This window comes from Amblyomma americanum, chromosome 3 (genome assembly GCF_052857255.1).
Source record: "Amblyomma americanum isolate KBUSLIRL-KWMA chromosome 3, ASM5285725v1, whole genome shotgun sequence".
In the NCBI taxonomy this organism is placed as follows: Eukaryota; Metazoa; Arthropoda; class Arachnida; order Ixodida; family Ixodidae; genus Amblyomma; species Amblyomma americanum.
In genome coordinates, this window is record NC_135499.1 from 163,353,642 (window position 1) to 163,373,649 (window position 20,008).

At 47.3% G+C, this 20,008-nt stretch overlaps 1 protein-coding gene across 3 annotated transcripts in view; it reads left to right on the top strand.

Annotated features, from left to right (window-relative positions):
• Positions 1-20,008, top strand: part of LOC144125324 (guanine nucleotide exchange factor DBS-like) — a 216,447-nt gene that overhangs the window by 162,929 nt on the left and 33,510 nt on the right. For all 3 annotated transcript variants that reach the window (XM_077658599.1, XM_077658601.1, XM_077658600.1), the window contains 5 exons: positions 9,350-9,430; positions 14,009-14,123; positions 16,415-16,505; positions 16,814-16,927; positions 17,763-17,879. In XM_077658599.1, the coding sequence (XP_077514725.1) occupies positions 9,350-9,430; positions 14,009-14,123; positions 16,415-16,505; positions 16,814-16,927; positions 17,763-17,879 (518 nt within the window). The remainder of the gene's footprint in view (positions 1-9,349; positions 9,431-14,008; positions 14,124-16,414; positions 16,506-16,813; positions 16,928-17,762; positions 17,880-20,008) is intronic.

Genomic DNA, 20,008 nt, shown 5'->3' on the forward strand with positions numbered 1-20,008 from the left:
TATAAAGAAGGAAGGAAGGAAAGGAGGGTGAAAAAATAAGTAAGAAGAGAGGGACGGTTGCGGGAAAGCTGCACATTGCAGGGAACAATATCTTTACTCCATGCGTAAGACTTCTGTTCAGCAAGTAAATGCAGTATGTATTATAAACATAGTTAAAGCACTGCCACATCGCGATATATATATATATATATATATATATATATATATATATATATATATATATATATATATATATATATATATATATATATATACAACCCTCTTGCCAGTTTCGGCTTGAAAAAGTAAGCGCGATCGTTGTCTCCGTACTTTTGTTAAAAGGGCAAAGCAGATTTCTTGCACTTAACGTTCTCGTTATAGACCGGTTTCGCCCCGCGCTCATTAGCCGCCGGCGCAAATAGGACCGCCTACGCTGTTTTGCGTGCGTACGCGTTTATTTCTGGAAATCGAGGGCGTTGCAGCTGGCGCAGTGGAGAGGGCAAGAAGCGTGTTTTTGCTGCTGCGGGACCTGGCCACCCTGCCTCCAGCACGGGATTCAGGAAACGCCTCGGCGGCAGTGGCAGCAGCAGCAGCAGGAGCAGCAGCCCGCATGCACTGTCTGCTACTGAGTATAGGCACACGACCAGGTACAGGAAGGAATTGGAAAGGGTGGTGGAGAATGCATGGCCCTTCGCTTCGCTGCTCGGCTAACCCGTAGGTAGAGCCGAAGAAGCTGCAGTAGTAGCCTGGATGAAGGATACAGTAGAATAAAAATAGGCGGGCGGAGTGAACTGCGTCTTTTTTAGCCTGATCGTGGGCTGTCGAGCGTAAGTGCGTCGCGTTTCGTTGCTCCAACAAAGTAGGCAGCGCGAACCAAACGTTTAGTGGTTAGTGCACTTATTTTAGTTATTTAATTTTCGTCGACGATGCAGTAGTGTACATACAGACTATATACACCGAGCAGGCTTTAAAAGTAAAAATGGTCTTCTCTGTACCGGCGCGTTGCAAGAAAGTTGCACCCTCTTGCTTCTTTTTCTCATCGAATTTTTGTTGGTTATCCGGCAGCGTAACTAACTCCATTGTTCTGCGTCTGAGAGAGCAAAAAAAAAAACGAGAAAGGGGGGGGGGGGGGTGGGGGGTCAAGCGGGACACAGCTGCGCGTGCCGTTCTTCACCAAGCGGTTTTCCTCGAAGAAAATAAAAGAGATAATAATGAATGGGAGGCTGTGTAGGTGCACTCAGGCTTGTAGTACCGAACGCAGCGAAATGCATTCGAGCTAAGAGGACAATAAGCGGATGCAACTCAAGTCTGCAGTGAAGCTCCGCCCACATTCAGTAGTGCCGAACAGAATTCCTCAGTGACAAAAAGTGGGCCGTTGTTAAATCTTTTCGTGTTACCTAAACAAGACGCTAATCATGAGATGCATTTATAAGCTCAGTAATTTTGATGTCTTCAGCTTGTTTGATACTGTCAAACATTAAAAACTGATTTTGCTACCGCTGTCATGATTGGTCTTGTGAATAATACAGGACGCCACGGACCGTGACCCACTGTCACCAACTGCTGTTTTTAAGTTTTATCCAACTATAACTCTATTATAACCCTGTAATCTATTCAAAAAAAAAAAGACCACTTCGCGGGGGCCGTTTTCCAATTGGAATTTACAGCGACAACATTTGTTGACAAGGCGCGTTTGCATACGCACGCACAAAGAACAAAATTCAACATCATAGTCGGCTGGGTGCTTCAAAATGTGGCTAGCTGTTATCCAAATGGCCTTGCTTTCAGTAATCTAGGGACAAAAAAAAAAACAGCGTGAGAAGAGTGGATGTGCCTTGCGAACCGTGTAGAAACTGATTGTCCGGCTGACCGATTGACTTACCGATCCATCGACTGATTACTGACTGACCTATTTATTGACCTATTGACTGACTGGATAATCGATTGAGTGAACGCTCAATTGAATGAATAATCGACCGACCGACCGACAGACTGACTGACCGACCGACCGCGCTGAATTTTGGTGCATGTGAAGAACTTTCTACGGTTTGCCTCTAGCTTGCAAGAATGAAGACTGAGACTTAACAAATTAACGTCAACAGAGAAGCTGCTACAGTCTTGCACGAACACATTATCAGTAACTTCCCCATGGTTACTTCTACACCGCCTTTGCATGACTTGCGTAGTAAACTACCTGCCTCCATTAAATGAAGCACATTACATGAAACAGCGCCGCGCAGTCATTCCGGCACAATCTTCCCAGCAATCCATTCGTTGTCCTGAACGCCTACACGTCAGCGGCCGTGAAACTGAAACCGCGAGTTGCGCGGTCGCAACTGGTTCCGCGGGTGTGGGCGTGTGTGTGTCACCGAGCGCGCTGAGCTGCCGATATTTATGTTCGACTGGCCACGCGGACGGCTCTTCCTGCAATCGCGGAGCGCATTTTCGGTACGAGAGAGCGCGCTCTTCCAAACTCATGCGCGGGAGAGGGGCATGAACCAGAAAGGGCGGCGCACCGCTGCGCTGATCGGCAGCGCTGGCTGCGTAACCGGCGCGGCCGATCCATAGTGGTCAGGGCCATTCCGAGCGTGCTCCGAATGCAGAGGAAGGGTCCGCAACACCCCCCTCCCTTCATTCGAAAAAATGGTTGCCGAGGCACCTCCGCTGCTCCCCCTTCGAACTGCGTGGCCACGACCGCCGGCTACGCCACCGCTGCGGCGATGATGCAATGAATCGCGGCCTGCCGCTGGCGAGGTTTCCGGCCACCCACTTCCAGCGTCCTCTCTCTGCCCCTCTTTTCGGCCGCGTCGTGTAATTTGGGCCCAGAATGGGGGGGGGGGGGGGGGGGGGGGGAGAGGCGGTAAACACTGGTTTAGAGACGTCGAAAGAGATTCATTCGTACCGACTCGCCGCTGCCAGTGGGTCTGACGAGCGATGCAGCGCCCACTCGCGGCCAATGAAGCAAGAAAGCATGCATCGCGTCGCTCTGCAGTTTCGGGGGATTGAATGAATTGACCTGTTAAAGGTTCCTCGCGAGTCACCCCTCTTGAAAGCGACGATGAGAGGGGGGGGGGGGGGGGGGGGAGTTGTTTTCTCTCCAATTTGTTACAAATGTTCGGTGAAAGGGAAGGCGATATACTTTGTTAGGCGGAACATCGGCGTGCTGCGTATGTTTCCCCACGGACTAAGCAGACTAAGGCTTTTCGGGAAGAGGTCGTTTTCAAGGAATTATAGACTATAGACACTAAATTTTCATTTCTTTGCCTATAACGGTGCGGAGGTCCTGTGAAGCGACGCTCTCGGGTAAGGTATGCCCCAGCGTGGTGCAGACATTTCACTGCATTACTGTTTTCCTTGCGGAGTTTCGGCTTCGCTTTCGGCGGGTTGTGGCGTCAGAGGACAGTGCGAAGAACTGCCATAAGTAACGTGCCCTCATAGCAGAAAATGGGGCAGCGAAAGCGGCGCTGCTTTACTAAGGCGCGAATTTCGAACTGTGCGTCTTTTCCCGTCGCAGCGCGCGACAACCAAGACGGCAACTCTAACAACTCTAACACTACATTCATAAATTATTTTAAAACACTACATCCTATCTTTTAGCGTTCTGTCATATCTATGAGAGACCGTTTAGACTGATATCTGCGAAATAGAAAGAAAAAACAAACTATAAAAAATCAGGATACTGGGCTTCCGCACTTTCCTTTAATATATGCTCTAAATCCTACCGCACACCAACAGAAATTGACTTCCAAACCCCATTTCCAGCCTCCTGTTTTCTACATTCATGCATTGTGTTTCTCACCGCCAATCTTGCGGCCTCAGACAACTGCCAGCCAGACAAGACAGATCCGTCCGGCAGCCCCCGGGCTCCTTTTCGCGCGCTCACATTCCCCTTTTTTCCGCGCGATTCAGTCTCACCCCCATTGACGATCCTCCCAGCTTTCCCCAAGCTCGGCTCATTTCAAAAATAAGCAGCAAGAAAAAAAATGCAGCACTTCAGCACCGCTTCGGGAAACCACTGCTTCGACGAACCAAGAAGCGACCCCCTCCAGCTCCCCCCCCCCCCCCCCCCCCCCCCCGCAGTCTTTTCTCGAAAGCATTGAACCCCAGCACCTCTAGGAATCTGGAAAGGGGGCCAAAGCTGACTCAGCTGCGAGCGAAGCTTGCTTCCGGGAACTCGGGCCCAGGTCACGTGATGTGCGCCGGGATCCTTCCCATATACCCTCAGATATGTCTACTTTCCCCCACTCTTTTCCTCACAACACCTCTGCGGTTTGCAGATCGCCGAACACTTCGTTTTTAACCTGCGCTTGCTCCGTTGTTCGTCTCGCGTACCTCATGGCAAGTCTGTTCTGCTAAACTCGGGTGAGTAAGTATGTGCGCAAACGATTGACGAAGGATGTCTCCTTTAGTCTTTGTGGTTGTGTTCCTTTGGCACTTCCTCTCATTTTTTTTTTCTGTAAAGATTAGTCTGACAGTTTTACAGTTAAGATGAGTGGTACAGGAGGAGTGCATTCTACGAGCACGCGGAACCACACTAGTACCACACCGAACCGCAGGCAAGAACCTGTGCTTCTGTTCGAAACCAATAATAATTGTTTTTTTGGGGAAAGGAAACGGCGCAGTATCTGTCTCATATATCTTTGGACACCTGAATCGCGCCGTGAGGGAAGGGATAAAGGAGGGAGTGAAAGAAGAAAGGAAGAATAGGTGCCGTAGTGGAGGGCTCCGGAATAATTTCGACCACCTGGGGATCTTTAACGTGCACTGGCATCGCACAGCACACGGGCGCCTTAGCGTTTTTCCTCCATAAAAACGCAGCCGCCGCGGTCGGGTTCGAACCCGGGAACTCCGGGTCAGTAGAAACCAAAGTTCAAGGAATTACCTCTGACCGCCAAGTACTGCTCACCGCAAAACGTTCGCTTGATTTTTCTCTTCACGTTTCCAAGTAATTCGATTAGGTGCTATCGATCAGCGAAGGCGAGGCAAATTATAATAGCTGTGACCGTATACAGGCACCCCGGACTGTGCGCGCGCGTCATGCCCCCGCCTACCTTTTGATTTAGAGCATGGATCTACACGTCGGCGATGTATATTTTAATTTTTTTGCACTGGACTGTCATTGAGTATCTGTTGGATGTACCCTCACTATAGCTGTGACTTCTGCTAATAATTAAACCCGCCGAAATGCAAAACTGCCCGTGTGGTCGATCGATATTAATCCGGGTGGCCGATATTAATCCGGAGCCTTGCACAACAGCATCCTTCATAGCCTGCATGTACATACTCGCCCTGTTTGATCTGTCGCACAATTTTTTTTTTTTGCCATCCGCTCACTATTCGTCACCGAAAGGCCAAGGGAAGTGGAACGTCAACGTTGTAGTAACCTTGACCGCGTGTTCAATATACGTACAGTGGTCACAACGTTCAGCGCCAGAGCTGTTATTTCCTCTTCCCCCATTCCTCTCTGTTGATGTGTTTTATATCTCTCGACTCGCATGCTCGCTTCCCGTGGTCGTGACCACTTGCTCTGATGCAAGAGACCTGTTCTCCTCGGCCTTAGCGCTTTCCGCTCCCTGCCCTTCAACTTGCTTCTTCCTGTAACGTATGCCGTTCCTGGGAGCATTTTTAGTAGTGACCTCTTACTACGCACTCCGCACAGGGAAAAAAATCGCCACTGTAGCTTGCCTTTGCCTCTTCCGCTGTACGACCGCGTCGAAGCATCATGCGGGAGATGGTGAGGGCATTCGTCTTCCGCTCCCCCCCCCCCCCCCCTCTCTCCCTCTGCACTCATGGTGCCCCCCTCTGGCGTTCCGTGCACATATTGATTTGACGGCGTTCACGCGTGCAACCTCGCGTACGCATGCACGCCTTCCGCGCACAGGTGGAAACACGCAGTGCAGCGACTGGGTCATTCCGTCGGTTCGGGTCGGCGGTCGGGGCGACCTCGCCGCGGGTCTCGGTCCATCGGCGCCGTTCCTGTAGTCACAATGGATCGCGAGCGCTCCGGCTCGGACGGCGGTGGAAAGAGGGGCGGATAGGTAGTCAGAGATGCAGCCGGGATCCTTCATGTGGCCGAGGGGAGGCTGTGGCGAGAGAGCGGCATAAGAGCCGCATACGTGCCACCGCTGCTGCCATCGAGAATTCGCGCACAGTCCACATCTACAGCGGGAACTCCATTTGTGTCCGGTCGTGTCTGCGTGTGCGTGCGTGTGTGCGACGAGATGGGGCCGGGCATGCGGGTCCGTCGTGTTTGTGTGTTTGAGAGGCATATAACGCACGCTGAGGTATGGCGCATATAGGCGCGGTGGAGCGCGCGGTTGCGGCTGGTCCCGTCTTCTCGCGGCGGCGTGCCAGATGGGCGATGCATTGTGTAACGTTTCGTTCCGGAAACGCGGGGGCCTCTTCCGCGTGCTTTTCCTCGCCCTTTTCTTCCGCTGCGCTTTATCGCTGAGCACTGAAGCTGGTGAGGTCGTTCCGCGCGCAAGGCTACGGGAGCTAAGGTGGATTCGGCGCATATCGTTGGGTAAAGAGGCGACTTGAGCCCCGAAGCACGCGCGGCACCCGACACGCGACGAGTCCGTTTTGGCATGATTACACAAATGTGATTGGCGTACGCTGATTCAGAGGCTTGCCTCTGGCAATAACTGGGTATTTACTACATGAATAACTGACGCGTCGTCAGAGTGAAAACTTCCATTTTGGAGAAAAGACTGCTTGGCACTACAATTTTGTGCGGCAATTTTCTGGAGGTGAAATAATAATAATAATAATAATAATAATAATAATAATAATAATAATAATAATAATAATAATAATAATAATAATAATAATAATAATAATAATAATAATAATAATAATAATAATAATAATAATAAACGCCCGTGCACTGCATTTCCGTGCAGCTTCCCTGGACGTCACTTTCAATTGAGAAGCGTCTGTGGAATACATTAAAATGCTGTAATGAACACATTGATGGGAACGATTTAACCTTCCGATGTGCAGCAAAGTCTTGCTTGCAAAGTTTTTCCTGCGCTTGTACCGACTACTTAAAACTTCCATATAAAACGAATGGGGCGCGTTTTTTACAATAAATAGCTGAAAAAACTACAAGCTTCCTGAGGTGGGATCTGGAGATATAATGATTGTTACGGCGCAATCCTACGTTATATGTGAAAATTGCGTTCATAAGCAACTTCGCGTTGAAAAAATCCACTTGTCCAGAATTTCTGGTTGAATGATCCCTACGATGTCGAAGTTATCCCAGAGCCTTTCCCTATGTACCATCGTGTAGCGCACGTTGTTGATGTTGCCCTGAAAAAGTCAACTATAGGAACGTTTGAGGAAAAATTCGTTGTAATAAACTGGTTAAAAGTAAATATGAGCTTCGATTGAGCTTTATTGTTGAGTGGTTGTATACAAATGCTAATCTTTTATCAACTTTGTTTACTGCCCATAGCTCCATGGTTTGGAGGCATTGGTTTACATATTGCGTACATAGTACAACAGTTGACTTGTGCAGTGTGTGACTAAATGTGACTTCATTGCAGTGGTTTAAAGTAATATACTTGATCTACCTTAAAAATGGTATACTCTTTTGAAGAGCGGATTTATTCTCAGTTTGGTACACGATTTGAATGCGTTTTTTACACACTTCTAGATTAGGGTGCATCTGCGGAACAACGCCTTTATTTCGCCTTTTTGCCGGTGGTTCATGCAGCGAAGATGCGTTGGAATGATCTACGCACAGTCTTTGACAAAAGTAACCGGGCACAGGTGGCTTGTTTCCGCGTAGCGAAGCTCTTACGGCAGCCCTTAAGCTCTGAAATTGTGCAAATTAAAGGAGCCTTTGTCCTCGCGTTTTGTCACCTTTCGGTCTTTAGGGGTGCCGTAACGGCTCCGCTATACGTTTGAGAAGCAAAAACCTGTTGCTCGGCTACTTTTGGCATGAGTGTACGTCTGCGCTTACGCGGCGCCCAATTACAAGCACCCACGACTTAGCTCTTGTACTGCCGAAGATCGGTTCTCGGATGAGGGCCGCTTGGGCTAGTTGGTATATATGCACAAATCCTAAAAGACCTAACACGCGAGTGTGTGCCTATGTCGGCTGGCTGCTGGCTTGGTGATGCCTAAAAACTTCACGCATGCCCCGTCCCAATTGCGCCTGCGCGCGCCTTCAATTTGAATACTATAGCACTTTCAAAAAAGATGAAAATCAGCCAAGGTCAGTTAAAAATTGGCAACGAGTTGGAAATGTTTAGCACGTCACGCACGAAAAGAAAACTGCAATATATAATCACTTATACGTAGATTTAATTCACTACAACGCTAAAGCGAGCCTGCTTCAATAGGTGGATTGAAAAAAAAAATAACGAAGTATGAGCGTTTGTATTGCAGTTTTGTTTGTGCTCACGTGACCTAAACACTCCAAACGCATCAGTCATCATTCGGTTTAATAAACCAAAATAGCATCAGGAATAAATTCAGTTATAAATTATTTAACGATCGTAGGCGAATACCACGTGTTGAGCCATGTATTCTAATGTCTAACGAATCATTTGAAAGAAGAGAACACGCAACTAAAACTGGTCATCAGGGATACTTTCAATGATTCGTATGTGCAGTGAATATCGCACGTTGTCGGCACATTTTTTAAAAAGAATATTTGATGTTGTCAAGCAGCGAGACGCAATCGTGTTCTCTGTAATCGGTGTTTTGTACGGAGTCATCAAGAACTGAAATTAACGGTTGCGGGATGAGAGCGTGTCAAGCGGTGCGCATTTTTCGGACTGTCGCGGCTGTTTCTCGATCCTGCATTTCGGCGCAAACTTGCTTGGCTGTGAAAGACAGGCGCCCATGCGACGCACGCGCGCTATACCGCGCCTTTGGCATGCAGCCTCTCTGTGCCGTATTGGTGTCGAGGCCTTTCTCGGAGGCGGCTTCCCGATGGAGCTCGCAGCTCGCCTTTTGTTCGAGCTCGCTCGCTGGCGTCTCTGACTGACGCCTTGTATGCGTCACGGCAGGACCCCCCCCCCCCCCCCCCCCCCACCCTTTCCTCCCATCAGTTGCGCAGCTGAGCTTGAAATCGTGTTCGCGCCCACCCTGGTTGAACTCTTCAGACGTGCGTGGTGGCGTCGATTGTTGGAGGCAGGCAAGTTTCGACCTGTCATTCGTGCTGAACACTCGCGCGCGCTGACAGAAGCTTTCCCTGTTCTTGCTGGGTTTCCTGTGAGACAGGTCACGGGTGGTGGTTTTTGCGCCGGAACATAGTCTGAGATTAGTCCGCGTCAGACGTCAAAAAAATTCTTCAGCGAACTGCGTAAACCTTCGCCTTGCTGACGTATTTCCGCTTGCTGCTGTCTTCCTGCTCCAGATGACACGATGGAAGGTGGTGCTGTCCTTACGGTGCGCGACGTGGCGGACGTCCTCAAAGGGAAACACGTCATCTTGACAGGTGAGCCCGGTCCCGGCTGCGGACGCATCTTAGATTATTTATTCTCTCTGTTCCGATTCCAAATGTTTACGCAGTCCGGTGCTCGAACATTGCTGACCCAGTTTTTGTACGTTAGATGCTGCTGCATCTTTGACTGGTCCACAGTGGGCGTACACGGGTGCGCGACCAGACTTGACCGCTTTACTTGATCGCATAGTTTGTCGATCTCCAAGTGTGTTGTTTCAGTGACTTTAAAGAGACGTAGAGCATTGTCACCTTTGTGCTCTGTGAAGCCCGGCAGGCGGGCTGGGTTAATTAAGCTGTCACCTTGCATTGATATGAAGAGCGCAGCATTAAATTAAGAGTGGGGTGAAAATAAATTTTTGGGCAAAACTTTCGCAGCATTGACTGATCATTTTGTCTCGCACAAGCCTAGGTACTTGCAGCTTGTAATTAGCCTGCCAGGCGTGTAGGCCCTATCTGTCGAGGATGCGTGGAAACTACCGATAATAATATTAACTAACTTATATAGTGCTGAATAAACCAGCTGGCCAATGGCCGAACTTCCAAATTATCAGATGGGGGTTTTTTGGAAGGACGGTAGCCTGCACGAAACCTGTGCGTGGGCCGTAATTTCGAGCCCATGAGCGACACGGGCCTTATGCTATTGACATAAGGCCCAGAACAGAGGTTGTAGCATGTAGCGGGTGCTACATGCTACAAAGGCATGCTCGCAATAGCTGCGGTTGTGTTGCATCGGCGTCTTTGTAGATGGAATGTTGCGGTATCTGAAAACTCGTTCGGGAGGAGAGTCCGATACAACATTTACTCCTCATGCCGAGGCCTTGCGGAGCTCGGGACGTTTAAATTTTTACGTGCATATAGCCCAAGCAACGCCAGCAGTGCCTGCAGAATTCCTGAGGAACGTGATATGCACTTACCGGCTCGTGCCGTGCTAACGTTCTGATGAGGATGTTGAGCATAAGGTCGTGATATATTAGGTTCTTCGAAATCGGGGATTGTGCCATGATATTCGTAGTGGGGTGGTGCAGAGAACGGGAGTGCGAGCCATACTTCGGGTAAGCACGATGCCTTTGTCGGATACTGCTCCTCTATGAAATAAAATAAACAAAATGAGCGAAATGCAACGACCAGAGTTTTACATGCTTCTCAACGAGGGCGACTGAGAAGGCTAGTATTATTGGGAAACATCCTCCTCGTCAGGGCCTGACTCAAGCTGTGTTCAGATTTCTGGTGGGTTGCGCGGCCGCCACCCCTCGCTTCTCACTGGCGCCTTCATTGTTCAGGATATGCAAGATATGCTAAATACTTGAATGAAATGCTACCTGCGGAAGCCTAGGGGGAAAGGAGAAGACAAAAATGTTTTCGGGCATCTCTTGATTCAATGGTTGTTCACAAATACCATTAGGCCAAGTAATCACCACCTATCCTGACTATAAGCAAGAAATTGCTAGGTGAACAGGGTTAGGGTGGAGTGCATTTGACAGGCACTCAAGTTGTGAATAACACCTTGCCAATATTCCTGAAAAAAAAAGTATGTAACAGTTGCATTTTGTTGATAACCTCGTATACGGGGCTGAAACTAGCAGGTTAACGAAATGGCTTAGAATGGAGCAAAACATGCTAAAACGTGCTGCGGAAATAAAAAATAGTCGTTATAATGCGTTGATATTCAGGAAATCGATTTTTGCTATGCTTAGAATTCTCGACCTGTGCGTCGCCGCTCTTCAGATAGAAAAATCGTAGGGCGCACTTAAGCTCCGGCTTAAGGGTATGACGAAACAGCTTTAGTGGGTTCATACCCATATATGCGGAATTGGGGGGGGGGGGGGGGGAGCCAACAGTCACCGAAACCAAGGCGCACAAGGGAACGTTTCTGTTTTTTTTTAATTTGTAGTGCGGAAATGGAAGAATAATATTTCGATTAATGTGTCGCTTAAGGGAAGTTAATTATAAAGCAGCAGAAAAAAAAAACCATGCCGCCGGTGGGATCCGAACCCGCGACCTCTGATTATCGCTTATATTCCGAATATATATATATATATATACATATATATATATATATATATATATATATATATATATATATATATATATATATATATATATATATATATATATATATATATATATATAAATATATATATATATATAAGGAAGACAACAGTCACCGAAATCAAGGGGCAAAGGGGAATGTTTTTTTTTTAATATCTAGCGCCAATCAACTAGTTTTTTTAAAGAAAATTACTTATAAAGCAGCAGAAAAAACAACCATGCCGCCGGTGGGATCCGAACCCACGACCTCCGAATATCGCATCCGGTGCTCTTACCAACTGAGCTACGGCGACGGCTGTCCAATCTGCTGCTTTCGTGGGTCTTTATGTTTTGCGTGTAAGCGAACCTTGAGAGTGTTCACCAGCGCCACCCTCGTTCATAGCGGTGGACGTAGCACGTACTGTAATACCGCAAGTGTGACGCAGAACGTCATCTAACGGCGAGGGCGGAAACTGTGCGAGAGCCCTCTTATGCTACCTATGGCATCAAGACTGCCAGAACCGAGACCCCCGTTAAGCTATTAGCAGACAAGGCAAATGAAGTGAGGGGCTCGTTTGACAAACATATTAAGGAATACAACAGTCACCGAAATCAAGGTGCATAGGGGAATGTTTCTTTTCTTTTTTTAATATCTAGCGCCAATCAACTAGTTTTTTTAAAGAAAATTTACTTATAAAGCAGCAGAAAAAACAACCACATATATATATATATATATATATATATATATATATATATATATATATATATATATATATATATATATATATATATATATATATATATATATATATATATATATATATATATATATATATATATATATATATATATATATATATATATATATATATTGTGCGACGCTTGCTCCGTGCTCACATTTGCGAAAACGGTATAAGCTCCCGGTAACGAGATCTCAATTTTAGTACGAGGGGGTCCCTTCCTCTGAGCCATTCCACCATGGCAAAGATAAGGAAAAAAGTGTACAAAAAGAAGAGAAGATACAGCAGCAAACCCAATCAAAGGCAGCAGTCCGCGCAAGAGCTTAACGTGACCCGCCTGGCGAAGAGCGCGTAATAAGGACGTTTTCTTGCGCCGATGGATGTGGTAACCGGCACCGACCTATGCGTTTGTAACAAGGGCATATGACTCTGTGCTCCTTGACATTTACGTCATGCCTTGGGAAAAAAGAAGGCACGTAGGAAGGGGATAAAATGAAAGTTCGTAATGGTAATAGGCCCACGGGGCTGCTTATATCATAGTTCTTAGTGATAATGTCTAAAGCTTGGCAGCGGGATCAAAATTTAATTTTGCGGTAGTTGGAGCGTGTCTAGGGAGAAAAGTGGACGAGAGAAAAGTTCCGCGCTGGCAAAATTTGCTAAGCTTTTACACATTTCTGTTTCTTCCTTCCGTATTTCCAGAGCATACCGTGCATGTGCGTGGTGCTATACAGGCATTCCTTAGCGTTAACAAATACGACGGCAAATAACTTTGACAATATTTTCAAGTAAGGTGCGGTGCATTGTATTCATAGAACGAAAGCAATGGGATAAAAATTCGGGAGACATGTTCCTCTGAATTCTGATCGGCAGGAAACGTTGCAGAGAAAACACGATTAGTCGCATGTCTTTCATGCTCATCAATTTGTGTTTATAATTTTTTTTCTCCCCTAGATATCTTGTATGCTCTATTACTACAGTAACTGCTCGCGGATTTTCGCGGCTACAACGCGGTTCAAAGCAAAACTGTTGTCATTGCAGCAGCGATATCTCGCAACACCATTACGGAAAGGGAAAATATTTTTCTGCGTACTAATTCCAGAGGCCTCGAAAATCGTACGCATAAATCGGAAAGTTGATAATTTTGTCCTGACTGACACGCTTTGTGTGCAACATTTATTGTGCGGCTTTCTTTTATGTCTTTATATAAGTTGTCACATGTGATGAGAATCAGTGTTGACTGTCGCTAGGAGCGCCGGGGCAATTATCCTAACGTCTGTGTTGCGAGATGAAATCAGATCCTCACACCGACTCTGAAAGCGAGGCCTAATTACATGCTTCAGAACACGACGTTCACTGCAGCGGCGTGAGCGGACGCTGCTAACGTCTTCGACACAATGTGCGCTCGACGGAGCGCTAAGCGAATGCTCCTTCAGCAACCGGTCTCCTCGAAAGATGTGTTTCCTGCGCTGCACACGACAGTACAGTTCTCTGCGGCGTGCCTTGCAACCTACTTCCTTCTCAAACCTTCCAAGCGAACAGCATGCAAAAACAACTCATTATGCATAGTAAAAGAGAAAAAAAAATGAAATAAATAGTAGGCCACTGCGGTATGCGGCTGTGGTCCCGTTTTCTGTCGCAAAACGGGTTGTCACGCACGCGCTTCCCTTGACGTAGACTCGTCGCGGCGCGTGCATGCCACCGCGCGACGCAGGCCGGTCGCGTGTGACTCCCGTCAGAACCAACTGTCGGGTTCGCGCGCACTGCCACTCTCGCCACATCCCTCGTGTCGCCTTGTTGCGCGCAGGAGGACGAACATGCGAGGGCTACCCCGTACTGACGTTTCCGGACAGCGGTGCCTTTTGCAGCCTCTCCGACGAGGACTACAGGAGGCTGATGCAGTATCTGACAAGTGTTCCTTTGTGAGTCCCGCCCCTTGCGCTTTCTCCTTGCCTGCCTGCCTCGTTGCCTCTTTTACGTACGCATGCACGCGCGACTTCGCTCTTCCAGCGGCGAGTTCTCTGCCCCTCTCCCTCTTCGCCTTTCCTTCTCTGCACAACAGCGACGCCCGCTTGGCGCGCTCGCGGAGCTTGTAGCGAAGCTCACGCGCCGCTGCCCAGCCCGCCGAAGCGAGCAAAGTGACGCGCAGACGACGCCGACATGCGCGCCGCTGCTTGCCGGCTCGTTTTCTGCTATGCTTCGTACCCTATCCAAGCTGCTGCTGCCCACTACCCCCTCCCGCTGTTCCTCCCTGCACCGGCGGGTGTTTTTGCCTTTGCTCGACGCTTTCTCTTTTCTCCTCTCCTTCGCCTATCATCTCTCGCGCTTTCCCTGCTACGTGTACCCCTACTGCATCTGTTTATAAGCTGCCCAAGATCACCCCCATGTTGCCGATATTTTGTTTGTTGTGTTCCGTTGCTCCGTTGCCATGGTTTTAATTAATGCCGCAGGAGGGGGCTACGTCTCGGACGAATTTCGTCTAACTATTCGAAAGACCGAAGGAAAACGTGAGGTACGGATGGAAATGGAAAGGAAATTGAGTCGGAGCGTGAAGTACGCTTTATGAATATATATAGAGGAGTATCCTTGGATCAACAGGCGTTTCACTACAAATAAACGTATTAATTGCGTTAAATGAGCCATGAGCTCACCGTCCTCTCATTGATAAGGGATGGTAACATACCACTTTCTGCGCCGGATACTCTGTCCACCCGTAAAAAAACAGGAATTCTGTTTGTTTTTGAAGTAATGAAGCCAATCTTGCGTGCACAGCTTTAATCTCATGGATGGTGTGGTAGCAAAATAAGTACACTTAGCACCTGCGGTCTCGGATCGGCACTGAGGCATTGAACTGCCCCGGCAGTGACGTGGAAAATAATTGCCTTGCCCTATATCTTATTGGAGTGGTAGCCTGAAGAGAGAGAAAAAAAAAACGCGTTCCGAAGCTGTTGACTGATGTTGTCCGCTTATGCAGGCTAAACTGTGGTAAAACTGTTTTAAGGTCAGAAATTCAATATGGAAATAAGCTTCACGCATCGACAGGGGAGAGCTAACTTGCAGATGATGTGGATACGGCATATTGTCTCGAACTCAGCGTTCTCCTTTGCCACACAGCTGTAATTTTTTTTCTCGCAAAGATTGGCTGAAGTCGTTCAGGCGAAAGCCTCAGAATGCATAGTGCTCATGCAGACGCTGTGAGGCGCATCAGGCGCTTCTTGTTACCGACGCTGTGTCGGGCTACATCCCATGTTTCCCCTTTTAGCTTACCGCTGTAGTGAATGTAGTGTAAGTCACGGGCCCCAAGGCATTATTTTACTAAACGAACCGCGGTAACCTTCGAAGTCTGCTGCTAGACACGCTACTCAATCAGCCTTCGCGGGGCTACATGTGGGGAACTTTGAAATTGACGTCCTTAGAGTGACGTCGTTAGTATCTACCGTGAATTAACATTGCGAGGGAAGAACAAATCTTTTTTTGTTCAGTCACATACGGAGGTAAACTGTAACACTAAGCAGAACCATACTTCCCGAAGTCGCAGTTTTCTGATTGCCGCATAACAGGCTTTGCCAATTTCTCTCTTTATTTGGCCTGGCAGTTGGTATGTACAGGTACAAGCGAGACGAATGGGAATACTCGGTCTGTGCCAAAAAGCAAAGTTTTTATTTCTGCATATGGCTTGAAGAGGATCATGGGTGCCTGCTACAAACAGTCCGCAGAAAGAAAAAAAAAACTTTACAGGGTGTTTTCTTTAATATTGCCTGGGCCTGTATTCCGCACATGCTGACGAGTGAATGGCAGTTTACCAATATCCCTCAAGAGAAAAGCATACAACAGCTGTATCTTACCGGTACTCACCTATGGGGCATGAACATGGAGGCTAAAGAAAAGGGTTCAGCTCAAGGTAAGGACAACGCAGCTAGCTATGAAAGAAAAATGATAGGTGTAACGTTAAGAGACCGGACGTGGGCAGAGTGGGTGAGGGAACAAACGCGTGTTGATGACAGGGTTAATTGGAGATACATGGGAGAGGCCTTTGCCCAGCAGTGGGCGTAGTCAGGTTGATGATGATGAGGCGAAGCACATTTATGGCGGTACACTGCTGAATGATTGTGTGCCTTAAAGGGTTTGGTACATATTTGTGGACCCTAATTACCCAGTTTTAACCAAGCCTAATGAAGGAAACCTGTTAATTTGATTTGCGCTTTCATTGCAGGCCGCAAGACGCGCAGTTAGGTTTTGTATTGGTCGTGGATAGGAGGAAAGACAAATGGAACTCTGTCAAGACTGTATTGCTCAAGATCTCAGTAAGTATATCAGTATTCATTTTGCAAACTACCAGTAAGACGTTGCAGATTGTTTGTATGATGATTTCATGATGTCATGAAGATTTCATTTTTTTCGAAAATTAAGCCACTTGCAAATTGTGATTCGTATGAGTACTCCTTTATGCACCTCGGTATTATTGTATAATTATTCACTGTTGACGTTTTATCTTAATGGTACCCATAACGTAGCGAGCAAACTTTTTATCGCATTAAAAGCGATCTCTGGGCAAGATTTCAACATCTTGTGCCCTGCTCTTGATAACATAATTGTTACATTTTTTTTTCAGGGGTATTTCCCAGGCATAATACAAGTAGTGTTTGTTCTGAAGCCTGTGGGATTCTTACAAAAAGCGCTGTCTGAAGTCAGCAACAAATTGTTCAAAGAAGAGTTCAAGTTTAGGGTAAGTAACTTATCTTTACTATGAAGCTTCTTATGTCCTCACGCACAATGAAAAAAAAAATCTCGTAAATCGCCCATTCTTTTGGTATACCATTCGCCATCGTCTTACTGCTGACAAGCCTGTAAAGGTTCTCTAAAGGATGGTTACGAAAAAAAGACAGGGTGTGATAATCACCGCACCGGCTGACAGTTCGAAGGGAGCCCTTATAAAAATGGTAAACAGTCTTTCTATGGACTTCTTATAGACTCTGTTGCCTTCCTATGCAATTTTCTTTTGCCTATTAGTCTACAGACAAGTCTACTAAAAGTGTATGGCCATATATCTATAGATTTTTACAGACTGTAGAAAAAAAAAACGTTTTGTAAGGCGGGACGCCAGATGTTGCCGTACGCCAACGAACTAGTATTATAGTCGCCGTCCCCTATGGCTGCTGTCTGCATCCGTGTTTGAGAAAAAAGGAGCTACAAACTTCCGGTCCAAGAAAAGTGACTTTGTCCCAGCTCGAGGTTGCTATGAGAGCTTCGCCTGTTTAGACGTGCACTACCATTTTCTGATGGTATTGTTGTGAGTTGTTAGCCTGCACGTGCACAAAATGCCAGTGCGCCAAATTCTGTCTTTTGAAAAATGAAAATAAAAGGTAAACAAACGTCCCCCAGGCTCTTTACGCGCGATCAAATGAAATGAAAGGCCGGACTAATAAGAAAAGATTCAACGGACGTTTGGCTGATTTCTGGTACATACGCAGAGTACATACGTTACTTCTACGTTACCCCGGTGACGAGACGTTGCAAAGCATTGGTAGAGAAAAGGTCTCCTCTTTATCTCTCCATTGCAGATAGTAATGTGCAACAATTTAGAAGAATTGCACGAGTACATTGATCCAGGCCAGCTGACAGAAGATCTCGGTGGACTGATACCCTACGACCATGAACGGTGGATGGAGCAACGAATGGTACGTCCTTGCTTTGAAAATTTGTAAAATACACACTATCTTTGCATGTCATCGATGTGGAGGCATTTATGCTTTTAGCTTGCTCATTTAACGCGAGTTACATTCCTAGTAACTCTGAATCACACTGCACAAAATCTTGAGGGGACACTCAAGCTCCGCCTTTAGGGTATGACGCGATAGCGCGGTAATTGGCCCCTTCAGCGGCCTGGGGCTATTTTTTTGCGTATCATTTCGTAGACACGGATACTGTTCTTTCTTTCACTATCACATAACGCTTAGCATACCCTTAAGAGTACAACGCGATCGCCTTAGAGATCCCTCCCGCGCAAGTAGCCCTTATTTGTCGCCTAGGTTCTACATACATACCCACATAGGCGGGATTGGTTATTCTGTACTTTATATTCATAGATCACGGGCAGTCCTCATACCACTCCTGGGCCGCCGCGGTGGCTGAGTGGTTATGGCGCTCGGCTGCCGGCCCGAAAGACGCGGGTTCGATCCCGGCCGTGTCGGTTCGATTTCGATGGAGGCGAAATTCTAGAGGCCCGTGTGCTGTGCGATGTCAGTGCACGTAAAAGAACCCCAGGTGGTCGAAATATCCGAAGCCCTTCACTACGGCGTCCCCCATAGCCTGAGTCGCTTTGGGACGTTAAACCCTCATAAACCAAACCATAATCATACCACTCCTGGCGCAGAGGTGCTGCTGTTAAGTGATGTGCCATTGCCCCAGCAGGTGGCTCTTTCAAACACAGTCACCGGTGGGGCTTGTTAGACCGAGGTTGCTCTTTCCGGCCAACCTGTCGCCACGAATCTTTAATTTAACTGCCTCCTGCCACGGTGGGCAGTATGCAAACAATCCGGTGGGCAGGTTGTGGTGACCTAACAAGGTCACATGACCTATAGGCGGCAGGTGGGACAGCTGCTTTTTCGCTCACAACGCCGCCGACTACCACGACATCGACGACGCCTCATTTTCTGCAGAACGGGAACCTTAACTATATAACGTTAAAACATTACTGTAATAGTTGTGATGGTTCCTGTGTTACAAAAATCTATTCCAATACTTACATGCTTAAGTACGGTACACATGTGAGCATAAACAGGGAGTCCTAGCGTGCTTAGACTTCGATGTTCTTACAAAATATTTAAGCGCGTGTTGTACAACTACGTTCGGTGCCTCTCGTAAGCAACCACTGGTCGTCCCCTAACGACTCTCTAAAAGAAAAATTGCGAATACCCAAAAGAACGAAACTCGCTGCCCTTTGGATGGTCGTGATAGACGCTAAACAGATGATGATGTTACGCTTGAATCAAATGTGCGTTCATCATCATCATCATCATCAGCCTTGCTACACCCACTGCAGGGCAAAGGCCTCTCCCATGTCTCTCCAATTAACCCTATCCTTTGCCAGCTGCATCCACCCTTTGCCTGCAAACATCTTAATCTCATCCGCCCACCTAACTTTCTGCCGCCCCCTGCTACGCTTACTTTCTCTTGGAATCCACTCCGTTACCCTTAAGGACCAGCGGTTATCTTGCCTTCGCATTACATGCCCTGCCCAAGCCCATTTCTTTCTCTTGATTTCGATTAGGATGTCATTAACCCGTGTTTGTTCCCTCACCCACTCTGCCCGCTTCCGATCTCTTAACGTTACACCTATCATTTTTCTTTCCATGGCTCGCTGCGTTGTCATATATGTGCGTTCATATATGGGGAAAGAAACTCAATGAGGATGCTTCGATAAGTGTTTTATAAACATGAGAATGCCATAGCTTCATGCAATTAAGGTCCGCTGACGTATTTCACGGAAGAGCAGTCGCACATGTGGTCACGCTGCATGTTTTCCACTTCATTTTTGCTTTGGACGGCGTTATTCATCGCCTCATACCGTCAGCCATGTGGATTCATGTCGAGTTAGCGTCGCTGCCTGGGCCACGAACTTGCAGCGTTTTTCGAGCCAGGATTTTGTAAGGTGGCCGCTCTTGAAAGATATGCTCAAGTTATTGCTGTCCTGGGAAGTCCGTTTGGGTGTATGCTCGCCAGACCCCAGCAAAAGTTCGGCACGTCAGCGTTAATCCGAATACATTTCTCAAGTCAGCACGTTCCCATGAATTTACACAAAAAAATT